Here is a 19,935-nt window from a genome sequence, read left to right as displayed (position 1 = left end):
GTTTATGAAAACCGCATTCGTCGTATCCTAGACCCGAGCAACCTCCATTGCGGTGCCATAACACTACGTTTACTCTGCTTGCCGCCGAAGTATAACCAGTGGAACAACCTTTTAGTTTCCATTCAAATCAGAAAAAATTGTGAAAAGCATTTATGATAATGAAAGTACAATTAGTTTTTATTGATACTACAGAGTTAAAAGCGCGTTTCGTCATGCAGCCGAGATGCGATACGGCAGTCGAATCGTAAAACCGATCGAGCATTTTTTGCCTAATTCTTTAACAACTTAAACTGAATACAAAAAATTTAAGGAAACCTTTTAAAGCGCACGATTTGTTCAAGTTTTTCACAGAAGCGCGTGTCGCTAATTTTCTGTATCGGGTTTCGTTACTCTACGCGGTGGCATCACTCTACGTAAATCTCTTAACTTCTTGTTATCGTCGGTAGCAACAGAAGTGGACAGGTATTAATTAAGTACTGTAGTAGTACTAAGCATATCCTAAGGTAAGTACATTAGCGGCCAAAAATCCAAAATGTAATCCCACAAAATCCCATCACCAGCAAGGTTTTAGTGCATGCCAGCGCTCGATAGTTTCGCGCGGTTTCTCCAACATCGTCGTCCAGTGTTCCAGTTCGGTACCGGCGGCGCTGGCACTCAACACCACACGCCCGATTCGATCGGAAGAACTTAAGCGGTTGTGATCCATAACCGTCAGAATTAGCAGAGAATGCTGAAAACATATGGCAACAAAATGTCACCGTTGCTCTATGGAATAAATAATCGTGCCGAATTAAATTTTTCATACCAGCGACGTCGCTAACATTTGCAGTACATCAGAAATTGTTCACGCCGGCGTTTTATACCGATTAAACGTGCTTTACCTGAATTTGTTCGAAAGGTTCCAGATCAAATGCAAAGGATTCTTTGAACGAGGGATTCAGTGTATGCATTTTCTTTGTCGTCTTGGCTTTCTTTAACAACTTTCCATTGCACATCAGAGTGATTTTCACGTAAGGATCTAAAGGTACAAAATTAAAAACTATTTTAATTCGCCGGAACAATGTCTGTATTAAACTAGGACGGGTTGCGCACGCTCATACCCGATAAGCCCATCAGATCCATTTTCTTCAGGTCACGCGCTTCCGTAACGTTCACGGTCAGCATACCGGTGGGTGGCACGTAACATAACGAGCAGCACAAATTCCCAAGCTGTTCGCCCTGTTCGGTAAGAATATTAGTGAAAATTGTTCAGAGTTTGACAAGTCACAACATCGTAAAATGTCAACCGTAATCGTTTCACATTTTAATACATTTCGATGCAACCAGTTTTATTATACCTGCTAACCGAAGAATTGCTAATAAAACGGAAAACGGAACTGTCATTAAAAATATTTGTTTTATGTGAGTTTTTTAATCGGTCAAACACCGAAAAATCGAGAAAAAATGTATTAGTAATACACAATTAAATTTACGTAGGCTCTTAAGAAAGCGCGCTGAAGCCTGTCGCTTATAATCCTGTATCATTTTGGGATGTCACAGCGGCATTACACTACGTCAATTTGCTATTATCAGTTATCACCAGTTGCTGACATTTCTCCGAAGCCCAGATTTCAACGTCGTCACGTCGTTGAAACGTCGTCACGTCGATTTCACGAGGCACATATACGTATACGTATATGTATGGCGTACCGATTGCGCAAACGTTTTACGAACAAACGTTTTTTAGTTTTCAGTCAAATGTTACACACAAATAAATCAGACAAATGTTTGTCAACAAATTTTTAACAAACAAATGTCACTGACAAATGCTTTCGTTACCAGACAAATGTTTTTCACTATCAGACACATATTTTTCACTATCAGTCATCAGACAAATGTTTGTTGACAAACATTTATCTTTTACTGACAAACGTTTTTCATTATTAGACATATGTTTTTCACTATCAAACAAATGTTACTGACAAATGTTGGAATGAGATGCCTTGATCAAATGTAACTGCCGTCTCGTGCACCGGAAGCGCTACTACGGACTCGGAAATTTTTTGCCATTTTTGTAATTCCAATTCCACCCGTCCAATTACAGGGAATAATGTAATCTCCGTATTTCGCTGGAAGTCCTTGTTGATGCTGGAATTCTGCTTTTGACGGTACTGGATTGTTTTGGTTTTTACCGTTGTAACGTTGGTTGCTGGCTTCCTTTAAAGTCTTCCCTTAGATTTTCGTTTTCTCCTAGTCTCTCTTTGTGTAAAGGTAACGGGATTTTAATGGATCAGTTCTATGAATTTGCGTATTCAGTTGTAAGGCGTGCAGCAAGGTTCCTGACAGCTCCGAATGGGGATTTACGATCAGGATGGCGTTGACGGTGCGGTGACGCAGATGACTCAACATTTTGGTGAGTCGAACGTGCTTGAACGCAACCACGCAGTCCGCACTCAGATTTGCGTGGTGGGCTTCTAACATTTGTCAGTAACGTTTGTTTGATAGTGAAAAACATTTGTCTAATAATGAAAAACGTTTGTCAGTAAAAGACAAATGTTTGTCAACAAACATTTGTCTGATAGTGAAAAATATGTGTCTGATAGTGAAAAACATTTGTCTGGTAACGAAAGCATTTGTCAGTGACATTTGTTTGTTAAAAATTTGTTGACAAACATTTGTCAGATTTATTTGTGTCTAACATTTGATTGAAAACTAAAAAACGTTTGTTCGTAAAACGTTTGCGCATTCGGTACGCCATATATATGTGCCTCGTGCGTCAAATAACACTTCAAGACACAAAACCGATACACAACCCGATTGTTATTTCGTATACTTCTGATGATTAAACCGTGTAAACGAGGCCGGACGATGCAAAACTGGGAAATTTATTTGAAACTGCTCCACCAACCTTAACCACTCCGTCCTGCTCCAGCGGCTGCAGATCATTCCATCCGTCGAACACATAGCCGATGTGCTTGGAATCCAGCCGCAAGCGCACTTCACCGATCGGCACATCCTTGGAGAACCGGTTAAAATCGTACACCACCATCACCAGGGTCTTTTCATCGGTGGTCTCCTGTAGGAACTACACACCGAAACGGGTCATGCGCTGCTCAGGTGACGCAGTGAACATGCGGTCAGAAAAATGGTAGTTACCGTGAAACGAAAGGTTTCGTCAAAGATGGGGTTGAGCGTCTTCATCTGCACTTTCGTCTCGTATTTGGTGTTGTCCGGGAGGAGGTACACTTTGACGTACGGGTCGGATGTGCCGCACTGGTCCAGTGCCGGTAAATTGGCCGCTTCACGGATACTGACCATCAACTAGTACAAAAATAATTTAAGACTGTTATTTAGTGAGTACGACACAAATTCGCAGCGATAATGCATAGGATACAAAATTCCCGATTTTGTTAGCGTAGGTAAACTGATAATTTCAGAAGTGCGACAATAAATCAACAAAGAAAAGGCAGCTCACGAAAGCGCTTTACGAGCTCGCTTCACGGATAGTGACCATCAACTCTGTATGTAATGCCAGGAATATTTTAAAAAATAGTTTATTAATTATTTTGTGCCACACAATTTCGCAGCGACAATTAAAAGGGCACAAAATTTCCGATATCGTTAGCGCAGATACATAAGTCGATATTTTTAACTGAAGTGCGATGATGAAGCAACAGATAAAATGCACCTCACGAAAAACTGAAACCTTTTTCTGTATTCCAACAGATAGAAATTCGCAGCTACTAAAACCAAAGATCGCCGTAGAACAGTGGCGCCAAAAAAACGAGCCAGGGTGTCAGTTCCGTTAGAAATGTTTCGTAGAAATCGAATTAAAAAAATGTTCTGTTAGGATAATAGAATCTTTTTTGTTTTTTTAGGCCGATTACCGTTGAATGTTGTACATCGTACTCCAGTCCGAACTTCAACTGGCCGAGTGGATTATCCAAGTTCCTTCGGGCCGATGCTGAGCTGCTCCGTCCGCGCAGTTCACCGACGCCCTCGTTATCTTCCATGTTAACCACCAAGTACTGCTTGTCGGCTTCAGAAAGTTCGGATAACGGTGCTTTATCAAAGGTCATCTATACAATAAACGCACGTTATTATCGCTTTTAATTGAAAATAATACTTGTTATTTTCACTCGTCAAAATAATATTTGTTATTTATTTTCACATGATATTCCACTACATAACTAACATTCTATAAAATTATTCAAGATATCGTACGCATTTGATAAATCGAAATTGGAGGTTTGTTTTAATGCACGCACATAGCGATATACGTACACGGATCACTCACTATACAGGCTACTAAAATCCAGTGCTTCGTAAACAATATTTCACTAAATAAATCCATAGTATACGAATATTTACCGGAATCTTCGTATTGTGGCCATTGTCATCGCGGCTAGGTGGCGTCTGATCCCCGTATTTCTTATCAAAACGGTTGATAAAGGAATTGGCGGTGATGGCGAGATGCGGTGGCGGACTGGGCGGCACTTCTTCGATACTACAGCATCGCCGCCGGAAGCGTCGCTCGCGGCAATACACATAAACACTCCATACAATGAACAGTAGGCCGATGACCACGGCGATCAGAAATATTATTCCAATGGCCAGAAAAACGTCACGAGAAACTATAAATTCATTTCAATAGTCATTTATAAAAAAAGAACAAATGTGGATTGTGTTATAGGTGAAAATATCATAGCATACAGCTCTGTACAGATACACTCCTGGTTCAATTAAAATTGATTATTTCAACAAATCAAGCCGAAACATTTAAGACATAAAGAAGTGTGCAAAATAAAGTATCCAAAAATGCACAGTAAAATTGTAAATTAGAATGCTAGCTTGAGTTCGTATTCGAAAGTCCTATGTGTTCCTTCGACAATAACAATATGGAAACAGCAAGTTAAGATAGCTAGCCATCGCACTGCATTGGTCAATAGTCACATAGTGTGCACTCACCTAACTGGGCAAACCAACTCACAGGCCAAATTTAATATTCCTTCTTTACTACAAAAAAGCGAAGCAGTTACATAAACGATGTACTTACTTCCCAGATAAGCCAGGACATGTTGTGCCGTCGCATCCCAATATTGTTCGCATTGGCGAGCAGCTGAGTCGGGTTCGGTGACAAAATTCGAAGTAGTGTCGTTGGCGATAACTACTGTTGAAGTATCCATCGCGTCAGCAGCATCCATCTTACGCCAAGAAATGTGCGCAAAATTCGGAAAAATTTTACACCGATTTTACATATTTCTCCACATCGACCTACTCAATCCTGCGTTTTGCTGGATGTTACACAATTTATCCTAACCGAATTCGAACACACACGGGCAGCGGGCCAAATCCGGCCCATCCGCTATGCCGGACTGCCGTTTCAAGTGCACTTAATCACGTTTACCGCGATAGGAAGGTTCGTAAAATCTCCCGGTTTATGAGTTCAAAAGGTGAGCAGCCATGCAAAGAATTTGCCGGTTTCACCGGAATACGGCATTCTACTTCGGCGTAAACACTCTGCATTGCTTTTAAATTTTAATGCCACGTGAAAGAATTTTCATGGTCGAAAGATAACAGATCAACTCAGTGTAATATTTTCGAGTCAAACAGGAGTTAAACAGCAAAACGCAATAGAAAAATTTACGGAAAACGTCCGAATAAATTAAATAATGTTAGAAAAACCAGAATAAACGAATTATGAAAGCTAACTAAGAGTAAAAGGAAAACCATTTTGTGAGCAGAAAATTAACGGGTACCAGAGAATCACCGTTGCACATCCAAGTTTAGGCTTGCGGCCCAACGTTGGCACCAGGAACATTGAGATATCGCAGCTGTAAAAAGGACGTTTGCGCGCGCTTCTCCAAATCGGCCAACTGCGTCACGGTGGCCTGCAGCAGGCCAACATGATCCTTGTAACCCGTACCTGCAAAACAAAAAGGGCTATCAGAAAAAAACCTCTGATTATAATACCTTAACAATTCAACTCTTTTGGAAGAACATTTTTTTTAATCAAGTTTCTACGAAGCGTATGTTTACAGTCAACGCCCATGGTCCGATAGCAGTCAATGCCAATGTTCTACGATTGTCATTAATTTTAAATTTAAATTGTAACTTGAAACGAACCACCGTGTGAAATGTAGCAACATAATCAATTCCGTTTTTTAAATTCCAAAAAAGTCCACTGATTTCGGGGTCTCGATTTTTAGGATTAAAAATACTAGTTATTTTGCAAAATACATCTTCATTTCAAACGCGTATTCTATCAAGCGCTTTAATGATCCTATACCCAGGCGAACATTAGCGCCCATATACTACATCTATTATTAATTTATTATTGATTTCAAGTGTGAGTAATTATTATTATGGTTCTGATCGAAAATTTAGCTGCTGATTTCAACCGCTTCTCGAATTTATCTTTATTTGTTGAAATTTAAATATACTGCAGCTGCGTTTTAACTGAAATTCAACGTCTTCAAGCTCACCACCGCCAAATATTCACTTAATAAACTCTATCCCATTCGAGAACCGGCTTAGTCTTACCGATGGCCTGGCGCTTCTGCCCGTAGGTAACCTTCCCTTCAAACTCATCCACCGGCACGTTCATCTCCTTCCCCACTTCCGGCACAGTCACGCCCAGATGCTCCTCAATCTCGCCCATCAGTCCCACTTCGTTGTACCAGATACAGCAGCCACCTTCGTCTTTCAAGCGTGTGTTATGACAACTCTGGCCTTTACTCTGGCACGTGTGATACCACACTTTCTCTTGCACCGTGGCCACCAACGAGATAGCCAGTCCCATGCGCTCCGCCCGACCGACGCGACCAATGCGGTGAATGTAGTTGGGCACTTCGTCCGGCAGGGTGACGTTGATGACGAAGGGAATGCCGCGGATGTCCAAGCCGCGGGCCGCCACGTCTGTGCAGATCAGGAAGCGGACACGAGCGTCCTTGAAAGCTTGCAGATTCTGCTGGCGTTCCTGGGGTTTCCGATCACCTATGCAACAAACAAAAATTTACACATCGACCGACAAACTAACTATTAATGCGTCAGCAAACGCTGGTAATAAAAAATTCTATTGCAAAATTACTTCGAGATCGGGATGGAATATGCAACACTTATAACGCGGCGCGTAATTTGAAACACCACAAGAATCGGATTCAGCTAACCTACTGCCACAATTCTACGATCATTTAACAATTTCAAACTTTCTACTTTTCCACAATGAAGCAAATCAACAGCCAAATTATTCATAAAATAACTGCAAGATTTAATTTATGAGGATTACGTCAGAAAACCCTGAGTTATCAAATTTTGATTAAAACTTCTTAAAGAACAAAACTTAATCTAAACTTTGAATAGTTATACAGCCGTAAGGCGCCACGCCACGCGGGGATAAAGCGACATTTCAAGTTTCTTTCGTACCAATATTCCATTATCAGTCAGTACTCAGTAAAATTCTATGCGTCATCTACGCGCCGAAAAACCAAGAATATTCATAAATTAATTGTACGAACAAACGAAAACATCAGCAAGTGCTGAAAAATAAAAAAACATGTTTTTGGAAATTTACCCTGAATTGTTATGCAACCTATTTCGACACGGAATTAAATCATTTACATTCGTCCGCGTCCTTCACGTGCCCGCGTTCTACGATTATTACACCAATTCTCTTCGAATTACAAACGACATATCCAAAAACCAAAAGAATATACGTTGTGCACCGACAACTAATGCCGACTACCATGTATTCATCGCACAAATTAAGTAAAACTGTAGTTTTACCGTGTAAGCAGACGCAGGTGAGATTCCGGTCAATGTTCGTCAGGTAACGCTCCAAATTATCACAATCCAGCTTCGTTCGGCAGAAGATTAACGCTTGATCCATGTTAAACTTGCGAACGGCCGCCACAACATATTCCGCTTTCAACAACTTTACCGCCTCCGACAAAACTTCTACAAAAAGATTTCCAATAAAATGGTTTCATATTTTGCAGGAAATTCTGCTAAAAAAATCCGAAATTAAAATTTGATTTTCACAATCCATTTCTGAATTTACTGTTCAACCGAAGCCGTGCGGAGTCATATTTAAGCCAATATTTTACGACTGCCATAAAGTACATAAATTAAATAATTAATTAATTATGCTACGTAACTCCGTTCGACAATGTACTGCAAATCTTTCATCTCTTTACAAAATGCCGCAATTATAAGCATCAATTACTGTAAAAAATGCAAGCAGTAAAATAAAAACACCACAATCACCCACCGGGAGTCCAGTTTTGGAAGCTCAGCCGATCGCCACTGTGCACGCCGTCCGTCTGGACACTGCGTTTCATATTCTGCCACGAGAGATCTGTCTTCGGGTCAATTTTTACCAGGACATGATGCACAGTCTCCGGGACGGAATCCTGGCCTTTCAGATCAATCCATGTCGGAAAGCGCATCATTTGATCCTGCAAACAGAAAGAATTACAAAAAAAACGTTTTCAAGTGACTTCCTAAACTATTTTTACGATTAACCCACAAACTGTTTTGGCAAAATAAAAAATGCAAGAAAAATGTAGCAAAAACTTATTCCATTTAGTAAGGTCCTCTCAAGACAAGTCGAGCTGATGTAGTGCATTACAATATAAACAAAAAAATTCCGAGAAAGACTTACCGCCAGCTTCTTCACTTCGAAATTATGCAGCGTGGCCGAACAGACGATCATCTGCAGCCGTTTGCCGTCGGGTGTAACTTGGGGAATTTTCCCATGAAAGCGGTTAATCAGCGCCCAGTTGCCTTGGGACAGAAGGCCGTCGGCTTCATCCAGGACGAAGAAGCGAATGTTATTCAATAAGATATCGTTGGAGGCCACCAAATCCTCCAGTCGACCCGGCGTACCCACAATGATATCCACCTATATCATAAAAATTTAAATCATAAACAAGATTTCGAAATATAAAAAAGTAAAAGTATCTTCCTTTCCTGATCAAATATTACAACCAAAACACCAATAATCGATTACTGTGCATTGTGCAAACTACCACATTATTGTGCCAATATTCTACGATCATTCCGTACTTTACATCCAATAAATCATACCGAGATTACCAAAGATAAAAAAAAGTAAATGGATTTTCCTTTCTCTGATCAGATCTTCACCACCAAAACACAAATAATCCAATAATGTGGCAATCTATCATTATTATATCTATATATTTCTGCCTTTATTCTACGAGCATTCAATACTTTACAGCCAATGCGTTCTCCAGTACTGATTTAATTTTCCATCAGTCGAAACTAAGTCGAAACCAATAATTTAATGGAACGAAAAGTGGAAAGTACGAATACGTAGACGTACGCCTTGGTGCAACGCGTCCACTTGGTCCCGGGAATTCGTACCACCAACCACGCACAATTCCCGCACCGTTGGGTCTTTCAAATATTTCTTGAAGCGCCGAATTTCGGCCAAAGCCTGTCAGAAAAACGCACTTGACCTGCACAAAAAACAATGCGTATGCCCTGCAGTAAAGAACCTGCACTCTGAATGCTTCAATATAAACAAGCGCAAGAAAGTGAGATAAAACTGTGATTTTGTAACGTTAAGTCTGCTATCCGTAAAAAAAATCGAATTGCACACCGAAAAGTCAGTTCTATTTGAAAAAATTTCGTACCTGTTCAGCGAGCTCTCGAGTCGGTTCAAGGATGATCGCCATTGGAGCGTTGGGGCGGGACTGGCCGCCGGCTAAAGGATGAGCCGGTGCCGAGGCATCGGACATCACCACGTTGTTCGCCGGAGCATGACTGCATGCTACAAACCCATCCTGAAAAATAAGCAGACAGTTACTTGCAGTCTGCACCATTATTCTGTAGTTTATATAAAAATCAACCAAGTTCTTCACTTTAATTTCTATCATCTCAGTTTACAGTAGATTTATCAATGACGATATAGTTTTATCGCGCTCTATAAAATTCCTAACAATTTACTCAAAAAATTGAGTTACTCACTTTTATCTGGAAACAAATGCTGCCAATCAACTTTGTATAAACTTCAATTACTCAATTTAAATTACAGTATTATTAATTAATTTGGTATCAACGCGCGTTCAGTTTTTGTTAGTGTGATGCCTACTTGAATCATTCTCCATTTATTTTTTTATTACATTGCACGTAAAAACACTGCAAAACCGCTTCAAAATGGCGCATACTGCAGTACTAAAGCACACAGTCAACGGCTTACTGGAGGTGGAAATTTAAACGGTTGATCACCAAAGTTGAAGTGCATCTCGGCATTCTTCAGCACAACAGCCGGGAAAACGGCCGCATTCCGCAGCTGCGGGTCCAGATTCGATGCTACCGCAAAGATTTTGCCGTTTTTCGAAAAGAAAACCACGCCATCGTGCAGATCCAGGAAACAACCAACTACATCATCTTTGCCGTAGCTCTATGAACAAAAACACAGCATACTGAAAATAAACTCAGCTTAAGGAATGATGATTTTCGAATGATGATAACGAAGGAAACAACCAAGAATCTAAAAACTGGTCATCTGTAAAATTTCACGGTGTACCAGCCATTAACTAATGTCTATGTTGAATCTCTTTAAATTTTAGAATCTACCGATCGTCGCCGATCTGGCAATTTATCAGGCAACACCGCAAAGAAAACGATAAATTACGGAGAATGGTAATAAAACGAAATGCTTACTTCGCCGTACGAATCAAACTGTTTGTTCCACGATTTCTTTCCAGTTCCACCGAAACCGTAGCCGAATTTATCGGTGCCCAGGTCGCGATTGGCCTTGCCGGTAGACCAGCCGACGCGACACAATCCTTCGTCCGTCACCGTGGCTTCATAATAATATTTCCCTGCTTACAGAAAACAGCAAACGCCTTCATCTCTCCACCAAAGCGCTGGCTTAAAAAATCCAAATACAAAAAGCAAGGCGCTTATCACCCATACATGTAATTCTATACATTATTTATCTGAACAGCAGTACCGGGAAAGCAATTCGACAGAACACAGCCATTACACTACAACTAGCACAATATATACAGTATACAATAATTACAATCCTATATATCGTATGAACATTTCCAGGCAAATCAGGTACCTACAGAGTACTTGTACGATAATACATAACAAGTTTTATATTTATCTTTTTACCGCTATTAATGAGTCCACGGTTAGCGCGGCAACCTTGCCACGCTTGCTGATCCCGGCTCTGGCATGTCGTCAAATCGGGATCAATGGCTACCCAGGAAAAAAACGGTTTATTAATAAGTAGGACAATTTCCAACCCCGTTATCAAAACAACGAAACACCGTTACAACAGGACATCATAATGATCGGTAACAATACTTTAACAGGCAGATCTTCAAGTCGGCACTAGAGGTGGCAAACCGTACCCGGTACTGCCGTATACGGTATACGGTACGGTCAATCCGGTTATTTCTACCGTAACCGTACCGTAGCCGTAGAGGCGTAGGCTGAAACCATACGTAACCGTATTGAAATTCAGTACGGTTTGCCACCTCTAGTCGGCACCCGTGCCATTGTCAACGAATTAAAGATAAGTACTGTAAATTTTATCTTACCCATTAGAGGATCGCGATCGTACATGTTCAGTCCCCACTTTGTATTAGCACTTCCTGGAAAGCCGGGAAAAAATCAAAAACCGAACTAAGCACTTCTAAATCACAATACCACAAATAATATAGAGAAAATAAAAGACTATCAAAATAAGCCCACCCAAAGATTAGGAGGCTCACAATCCATTTGTCGAAATAAAAGGAAATTAAAAAGGCTCAAAACAAAACTTTCTATTAATTTTATGGGCAGAAGGAATAACGGAAAAATCTATGCAGCAGCATTTGTAGTAGAAGAAATTTTATTAGTAGAAGCAATATCAGCACAAAAAACAAACAACGATAATTCTTTAAATATGTCTACTGCAAATTTATAACTGAGAAGGCAAAATGTCGAAACGAATCGCGTAAAGCGTGTACGCAGCCATTGCACTACACTATGCGCTCAACCAAAACCTTGTACGTAACAAAGTACAAGTAGGAAGCGCAATAATAAACCCCGAACAGAACAAATTAGAAACATAAATCAGAGCAGCAGTTTAATAATATTATGACACCGTGACGGAACAAAAGTAAATATTTTCATCAGTATTTATATAAGTATGGTACTAGTAAAATTTTAAATATTTTTTTAGGGGACAAAAAAATAAATATTTTACCTCCAACAGCGCGCTGATCTCCCGAAGGTTTAGGATATTTGCCCATCTGTTGATCACGCACGGTTTCCCAGACAATTTGCAAAATGGGCAGACAGAATGCTCCAGTTTTTCCCGTTCCAGTTTCAGCAGCCTGTAACCGCAAACGGGCTCTCTAGCATCTGCTGACACGGGCGAGTATTTAATTTTAAATAAATATACACTGAACCGAAATGCTCACCATCAACACATCGCCTCCGCCAAGAATGGCTGGAATGGCTTCCGCTTGAATGTCCGTGGGGAGACTGGTGAACAAGAAAAATAATTAAACATAAATTTTAAAAAATCACTAGATCTACGCAGTAAATTAAAAACGCCGAAAGAAATCTCATTCCATGTCACTCATTTTTGGAATTTATCATTATTTATGCTACTGCAATTACAATAATTAAATCGACCACTGCCGACTCGCCACTGTAATAACCTACTTCCATTCCATTTCCTCGACGGCCTTCGCGATTTCCGGAAGTACTCCAAATTCTAAATGATTAATATGAAGTACAGCAGAAACAGGAAAGAGGAATTCACGGAAAATTCCATGTCGCTTCCATGCAGCGCAGCTTGCTGCTTGCATGTACTACCGTACCTTCGAACGCAGTCATCCTGGTAGTATCCTTTAAAGTGTACTTGATACACAAAATAACAAGTGTGAAAACTGATCTACAATAATCCGGCTTTCAAAGAGGAACCTGTGGACAGATGATAGATCCCGTGGTCGCCGGGAATCCGAAATGCACAAAAATGATCAAAGCTGCAAACCAGCAAACGTAAACAAATCAAGTCGAAAGGAAAAGTCACACAGGCGGACTGGGAAACGACTCTTTCAGCCATTTTAAGTGCCAATTCCATTAAACGGAATTCCATATTCGTAGCGCTGGTCAAACGCCGCCAAGAAGTAGCAGTTTGCACATTGCAGTTATCGATGTCCAAGGGGGCAAGGACTTCGATATTCAATTAAGAATGTCGCAAAATTGCAATACAAACTGATGGCGCAAAATCGTGAAAGCAGCCAGAAACGCGTTATTTCTTTATGTGCAGATTAATTAATGCTCTTGACTCAGTTGACAACTTGACAGTGACCCGACAGAGGCAGCTTTCCCACTTCCAGTGTCGATGGAGTTTCAGCATATTCGTTGGCATTAGCGCAGCTGCTTGCTGCTGGGCCAGCAGCGTGCAGCAAGGTGCATTAAATTTTGCTGATTTTCAGTTTTTTGCTGCAATTTGGTTTGATGCTTGCAGGAAAACATTGAGAAAATTATTTGCGGATTTTTTTTGCTGTTCATCCTTTCATTATGTTTTGGATATTCTAGCAGTCTATCCAGAGAATGATGCGATCCCTTTCCCGTATCCCCAACGGTATCGCCTCTCCGCGTCCCGCCACTCTGCTGACAGACACTCATCGTCATCAAGGCACCACCGCCAGTCAGCCAGCGAAACCCGCGGAGCCTCCCAAGACCGCCGAACCACCCAAACCCAAAAAGACCAAATTCGGCCCGCTGAAAGATGACGACCGTATCTTTACTAACCTGTACGGCCGGCATGACTGGGGTATTAAAGGCGCGCTGGCCCGCGGGGATTGGTACAAGACCAAGGAGATTCTAGGCAAGGGCCACGAGTGGATTCTGAACGAGGTGAAGAAATCGGGATTGCGAGGGCGCGGTGGCGCAGGCTTCCCGTCGGGGCTCAAGTGGAGTTTCATGAATAAACCTAGTGATGGACGGCCCAAGTATCTGGTGGTAAATGCCGATGAGGGCGAGCCCGGGACGTGCAAGGATCGCGAGATCATGAGGCATGATCCCCATAAGCTCATCGAGGGGTGTTTAATTGCAGGTAAAGGGATTTTTGCAGCTGAATGTGAATTAAATCCAGTTTTCGCAGTTCTTTTTTTATGCGGATATTCGGAAATATATATATCTATATATATATATATATAGAAGTATATATATTTCTCGTAAGGATAATATTAATACTAATGGTTTTGAACCGTACTTATCTGTAGTGTGTTCATTTACCCTTTTTCAATACTGTGTTGAGTGTTCTGGAAAATTTTCGAATTTTGTATTTATTATATTAACTCGATTTTTTAGAAGTTATTTTTGAATTTGTAAATTGTAAGCATGTTAATCCGTAAACGGTTAGAAGCGTAAAATATCGTAGAAATAGCGTGATATCGTAAAGTGGCCAGAAAAGTGAAACCTAACATATCAAGCATTCCTGGGCCGACTGCGTTTCCGTACGATTTATGATCAAACCACGAGGCTTAAGTGAGAATTTTTACATCTACTTTTGATTTGTAAATAATAGTGATAAAGCTTGTTGGAAGAACATAGCTTTTTTTGTGGTTTGCTACAAAAAAAGCGAATAATGGAGTGTGTTTGAAATGTTTTTTTGCATATACGTATCATGTATGTAATCTTATCGTTAGGAAAATCCATGCACGCCCGTGCCGCTTACATCTATATCCGCGGTGAATTCTACAACGAAGCGGCTAATCTGCAGATCGCCATCCGTGAGGCCTACAAAGCCGGGTACATCGGGAAGAACGCCTGCGGATCCGGATATGACTTCGACGTCTTTGTCTTCCGTGGGGCGGGAGCGTATATCTGCGGTGAGGAAACCGCCTTGATCGAGTCGATAGAAGGTAAACAGGGCAAGCCCCGCTTGAAGCCCCCCTTTCCGGCGGACATTGGTGTTTTCGGCTGTCCGACCACCGTGGCCAATGTGGAGACGGTGGCGGTGGCGCCGAGTATCTGTCGACGCGGCGGGGAGTGGTTTGCGTCGTTTGGCCGAGAGGAACAGCGGGACGAAGCTGTTCTGCATCTCGGGGCATGTTAATACACCGGTGACCGTGGAAGAGGAGATGTCGATTCCGCTCAAAGAATTAATTGAAAAGCATGCCGGAGGAGTCAAAGGTAAGACTGACAGACAGTTGATGCTGCTATGACAGTCTTCATGATTTAATGAAGGTTGTTCTAACAATTACGGCGTCAGATAAAGTCCAACAGTAGCACTTTGTAATAACGAAATAGACAGCAATTATTTTGCAAATGCGCTGAGCTGAAACAAAATGAATAATAGTGTAAAAATAATGAATAATGAATGATAGTGTGATTTATAATAGTCTTGACTGCACCATTTATGTCCGTTTGGTACAAACTGTGAACAAAAATTTATGAAAACTAAATTTGTGTACTGACATGGTAAACAGAAGATGTTGGCAGCGGGAGAGACTACTAAATAAACCTCTTTAGTTTCTATACTAAATTAAAAAAACTTAATATATTTTAAAATATTCAGTCTGGGTAGATAGGCGCCTGTTGCTTTACTCTGGTTATTTAATATCTGGTGGTGTTTACGGCGTAGGTCTTCCCAACCATTACACTACATTATTTCTCCACGATTAACACGAAACTTATCGTGCGTTAATCGTTACATAATTTTGGTAAATCTGCACTGTGCAGCAATTTAATTTTATTGTTAATGCATTCAAGTTCAGCTAACAGGTTAACGAGCATATTTTGTCGACTTATTGGTAAGCAGCTACGGAAAACACTTAACACACGTAATGTTACCATTTAATCTCGTTAGGTGGATGGGACAACCTATTGGGCATCATCCCCGGCGGCTCCTCCGTGCCGCTCCTGCCCAAATCCATCTGCGAGACGGTCCTCATGGATTTTGACGCCCTGGCCGCCGTTCAGTCCGGTCTAGGCACGGCCGCCGTCATCGTCATCAACAAGCAGGCCGACATCATCAAATGCATCGCACGGCTGATTGAATTCTACAAACACGAGAGCTGCGGACAGTGTACGCCGTGCCGCGAGGGTACCGGCTGGCTGAACAAAATCATGCAGCGCTTCGTCACCGGGAACGCGCAGCCGGATGAGATCGACATGATCTGGGAGATCAGCAAGCAGATTGAAGGCCACACCATCTGTGCGTTGGGGGATGCGGCCGCCTGGCCGGTGCAGGGATTGATTCGGCACTACCGGCCGGAAATGCTGGCCCGCATGAAGGAGTTCGCGGAGAAGAACACGAAGACGCCGGAGGAATGTCAGGATGGGCCGTTTCAGCAGCGTGTCGCCGGGTAGTGTCGGTTAACCGTGATAGACTTTCGCGATTATTCATGCATCATGTTGTGCATTTGTGTCGGAAATTTTATTGTATAGTTAGAGAATAAGTATGGTGAATTTTACTCGTGTTGTGCTGTACGACGGTATTGTGTTTACTCGCTGACTGATTCAAAGCATACATATAAATTATCTGCTGATTTGTCTACATCCGCTCGTACGGTACGATTCCTTCATTAGATTAAGTACTTAATTAGGAAGTAATATGATTTATAGTGCAGAACATTTGGACGGTATAGATGAGATATTGGAAGTTTGATACTTGTGTAAATTTATTGACACAATTTATGGAAAATATGAAGGATACGCTACTAAATAATATAAAATAAAGTTGTATAAATAAAGAAGTATAAATAAAAATTTCAATGTGTAAGCGTGCTAGATGATGTCGCTCAGCTCCTTGTAGCTACTGAGCGCGCTCGTAGAGCAACAAAACCTTCGGATCCTAGGAACAGCATTGAACGCGACAATGTTAAACGTAAATTCTAATCATTCGCCGAATCGGCACCCGGCATACCGGGCATGGGTTGCCGGCGAACAGGCGCTGGGAGCAGCCATTGCACAGGATAAAATGCGCGCAGGGAAAGATGGCCATAGTGCGCAAATCATCCAGACAGACCACACATGCCGGCCACGTTCCTGTAGTCGCGCTGCCCGTCCTCCAAGCCACCGCGATTCTCCGCACCCCGGCATGGATTCTCTGCTGGGCTAGTTCCATGAAATACCACATCCGATGGTTAGTCCACATCTGATGCTCAACCTCCACCACAACGACCACGCAGAGTAGACGGATAAGCAGACTGACAAGTAATTCGGGGAATGGTAAATATACAGGGCCGACAAGCCAGGTGGCAACGTCAGACACGATGTCCAGCACAAAACCAAGACTTCTGCACAACCAGGCCGCGACAATGATGACAAACGTGATATCGACACCACAAAAGACTGAGAACATCAAAATCCTGGTAATGCTGGCTAGTGAAAAATCCATTGGCTATGTTCGGATCTTTAATTGGCAATGACTGATGGAAGGCAAAAAAAATACCGTTACAGTATATGACGTATATACCGCAGTGACAGAGCAGAAATTAACTGCTTGCTAAAAAGTCGAAAGGAAGACGGAAACTAGTCTTGTATTAACAGAAAAATAACTAATGAGAAGTCATCTAAAGTTCAAACCATGATATTTCGATCGTAACATACATATAACGTAAGTGAATTAAGCTGTACCAATTTATTGTACCCTAGTAGGAAAGTGCTTTCTAGTCTTTCTAGAACAGAACCCAGAAAAATAAAATGTAGGAAGGCACTGTCAAAGCAGCCTAAAACAGAAGTCGTCTGCTTACGGCATTTAAGCCCAGCATTATTATTGAGTCATCCATCGAGTGCTGATTCTTAATTTTCCTTTTTTCAACGTGGCTGGCGGCAGGAGCTTATTACATCGTTACAGTAAGTACGTACCTGTGCGCTGTTGCTGTACGAAGTCTGCATGCGGATAGCGCAAAATTCTACAAAAAACTGGCACTTTTTAATTTTTGCCAAAAATAAATAGTTATCGTATTGATAATTATTTTAAGAAGACCAACATGATTAGTATCAGTTACCGGTATATACTATGTATTATCTATTATCTATATGTATTATGTATTATCTGAAAAGCTACAAGGAGTTATGAATCTATGATTACAATAATAACCCCATAGCGAACCGCTGACATCTTATTTTAATCTTATCTGATATAGTATATGTTATAACAGTCTAACAAACAGATTAAAATTTGGTTATAATTTATAACCACGTTTTAATTTATTGTAAAGCTGAAAATAGATATATATATTATAAAGTGGTATTGTGTCTTAATGATCATGGGTTATTTCGCATATACAGAGCATATGTTGTACAGAAATATGCGGTTATTTCGCATATTTCTGTACAACACATAGAAGTATACAACTTCGATATCTATATACGTATAAAATCGGTATAATGCATTAACGGGAGAAACAGCACCTTAAATATTTATGGAGATTCAAAGAAAAAATTTGTACGCTAAAAATTGCAGTATAAATCATGCCGGAAAGAGTAATGTCTGGATGTTAAGGACGTTGAGCGGAACAGCAAAAAATCACAATAGCTCCTGCAATGCTATTATCTACCGTTATAGGTAAACTTTAATCAGTTCCCGAATCGGTTTCCGGCACATGGGGCATAATTTCCCGGGTGCCACGTTGCCGTTGGCCAAAAGTTTAGAGCAGTCTTCACACAGAATGAAGTGCCGGCACGGAAGGCAGACAATCGTCCGCACATTGTCCTGGCAAATAACACACACTCTGGCGTCCCGCTCTTCCGGATCCAGTCCATCGATGTCCGCTTGGGATGCGCTCAAAGAGGACATTCGGGAAATTTTACTGACATTGTTACCCTCGTGTCCCGTCCAGTTTGTCTCAATTTTCCTCATCCCGATATACATCCAGTGCCGCAGCCGCTCCATCAGATCCAGTCGGTTGGTCCATACCATCTGTGCAATCCATACCACGATGGCTATGCAGAGTACGCGGAATAGCAGGCTGACGGCAAGCGCGATGGCGGCAATGGTTTCGTACAGCAGGGATCCGGCCACAACAGCTAACTTTATGGCGATGCTGCACAGGATTAAGGAAACTGCTATCCAGACAACATCGCTGAGGGACACAGCCATTTGTATGCTGGTGAGATCTGCAGTGCGTAATGACTGAAGGGAAGCCTGTTGATAGGATCACGGCAGAGATATACAGTGTAAGTACAGTGTGTCGTGTAACCCTTTAAATTTAAGAAATAACTCGCTTCATCATCAAGTGAAGGTTGTCAACAGTATAGGCTCTGCCGCTCTGTAGTGATGGCTGATCAACCGATTAAGGACTGAAGGTGGCAGAAGGCTTTGTTGGAAATTCAGAGATTGTATGCTACAAGATGAGAAAATAATTCTCGAAAAATAATGGGGATTTCTTAAACAGTAACAGCAGCCAACAGTGTTTCTAGAACAACAACACAGCCAACAGTGTTTGTGAAACAACTATAACAAGTAAGTTTAAGGTTAAAAACACTTAAAGCAAACACAAACTGCAAGCGTGGGCATACTTAACGCCGCACTTCCGCTTATAATAGGAGTACCTACGTATAACAAGTATGGCGGTGATTGTGCTACGAGTCTACGATCCTGTTTGACTCGTTGGCGGATGGGCAGCCTTGCTACCGGCAGCCGGCAGGAAATACAGTACACTAACGTGTACAGTACATGCAGTACAGTAAGTAAGCGGATTTGCAGTATATGTGTAAATGTTATTATAATAATTACGTTATATTATTGAAATCGAAAGTAGCACCAAAACCCTGCAGCTGTTAGGAGCTGCACTAACCGAAGCATGGATTGATTCGGCCGGAAGTGGCCGAAAGCCGCATGACTTGGGACATAAAGATTAAGGAAGGGCGTTGCGGAGAAGAACCCTAAGCCGACGGAGTGATCGCTAGATGAACCGTTTAGAGATTATGGCGAAGGTTAGTGCCCTTTAACCGTGAAAA

General features: G+C 41.5%; 4 protein-coding genes across 4 annotated transcripts; 1 reads left to right on the top strand and 3 right to left on the bottom strand.

Annotated features, from left to right (window-relative positions):
* Window positions 1-364: 364 nt before the first annotated feature.
* LOC129595911 (synaptotagmin-2-like) lies at window positions 365-5,318 on the bottom strand. Its single transcript, XM_055493044.1, has 8 exons — window positions 5,036-5,318; window positions 4,351-4,613; window positions 3,867-4,058; window positions 3,136-3,300; window positions 2,888-3,064; window positions 1,101-1,218; window positions 882-1,018; window positions 365-730 (listed from the first exon to the last, which is right to left on the bottom strand). The coding sequence occupies exons 1-8, from the start codon at window positions 5,181-5,183 to the stop codon at window positions 554-556; spliced, it is 1,377 nt and encodes a 458-aa protein (XP_055349019.1). The 5' UTR covers window positions 5,184-5,318; the 3' UTR covers window positions 365-553.
* Window positions 5,319-5,538: 220 nt separating this feature from the next.
* Window positions 5,539-12,995, bottom strand: LOC129595909 (ATP-dependent RNA helicase DDX1-like). Its single transcript, XM_055493042.1, has 15 exons — window positions 12,834-12,995; window positions 12,676-12,727; window positions 12,429-12,492; window positions 12,212-12,341; window positions 11,562-11,615; window positions 11,131-11,217; window positions 10,672-10,832; window positions 10,205-10,408; window positions 9,639-9,788; window positions 9,326-9,439; window positions 8,642-8,881; window positions 8,249-8,435; window positions 7,765-7,935; window positions 6,523-6,975; window positions 5,539-5,905 (listed from the first exon to the last, which is right to left on the bottom strand). The coding sequence occupies exons 1-15, from the start codon at window positions 12,847-12,849 to the stop codon at window positions 5,766-5,768; spliced, it is 2,223 nt and encodes a 740-aa protein (XP_055349017.1). The 5' UTR covers window positions 12,850-12,995; the 3' UTR covers window positions 5,539-5,765.
* Window positions 12,996-13,438: 443 nt separating this feature from the next.
* LOC129595910 (NADH dehydrogenase [ubiquinone] flavoprotein 1, mitochondrial-like) lies at window positions 13,439-16,517 on the top strand. The gene is given in 4 exon segments (XM_055493043.1): window positions 13,439-14,077; window positions 14,673-15,033; window positions 15,035-15,159; window positions 15,836-16,517. Coding segments are annotated over 4 exon segments (1,494 nt in total). The 5' UTR covers window positions 13,439-13,572; the 3' UTR covers window positions 16,339-16,517.
* A 2,018-nt stretch (window positions 16,518-18,535) lies between these two features.
* On the bottom strand, window positions 18,536-19,075 carry LOC129595869 (uncharacterized). Its single transcript, XM_055493000.1, has one exon. It carries the CDS (start codon window positions 19,073-19,075, stop codon window positions 18,536-18,538), a length of 540 nt encoding a protein of 179 aa, XP_055348975.1.
* Window positions 19,076-19,935: the final 860 nt, after the last annotated feature.

The sequence above is a fragment of the Paramacrobiotus metropolitanus genome, unplaced genomic scaffold (genome assembly GCF_019649055.1).
Source record: "Paramacrobiotus metropolitanus isolate TYO unplaced genomic scaffold, Prichtersi_v1.0 Parri_scaffold0000083, whole genome shotgun sequence".
NCBI lineage: Eukaryota > Metazoa > Tardigrada > Eutardigrada > Parachela > Macrobiotidae > Paramacrobiotus > Paramacrobiotus metropolitanus.
Note: the sequence above shows the minus strand (reverse complement) of the source record. Positions and strands in the feature narration are given on the sequence as shown.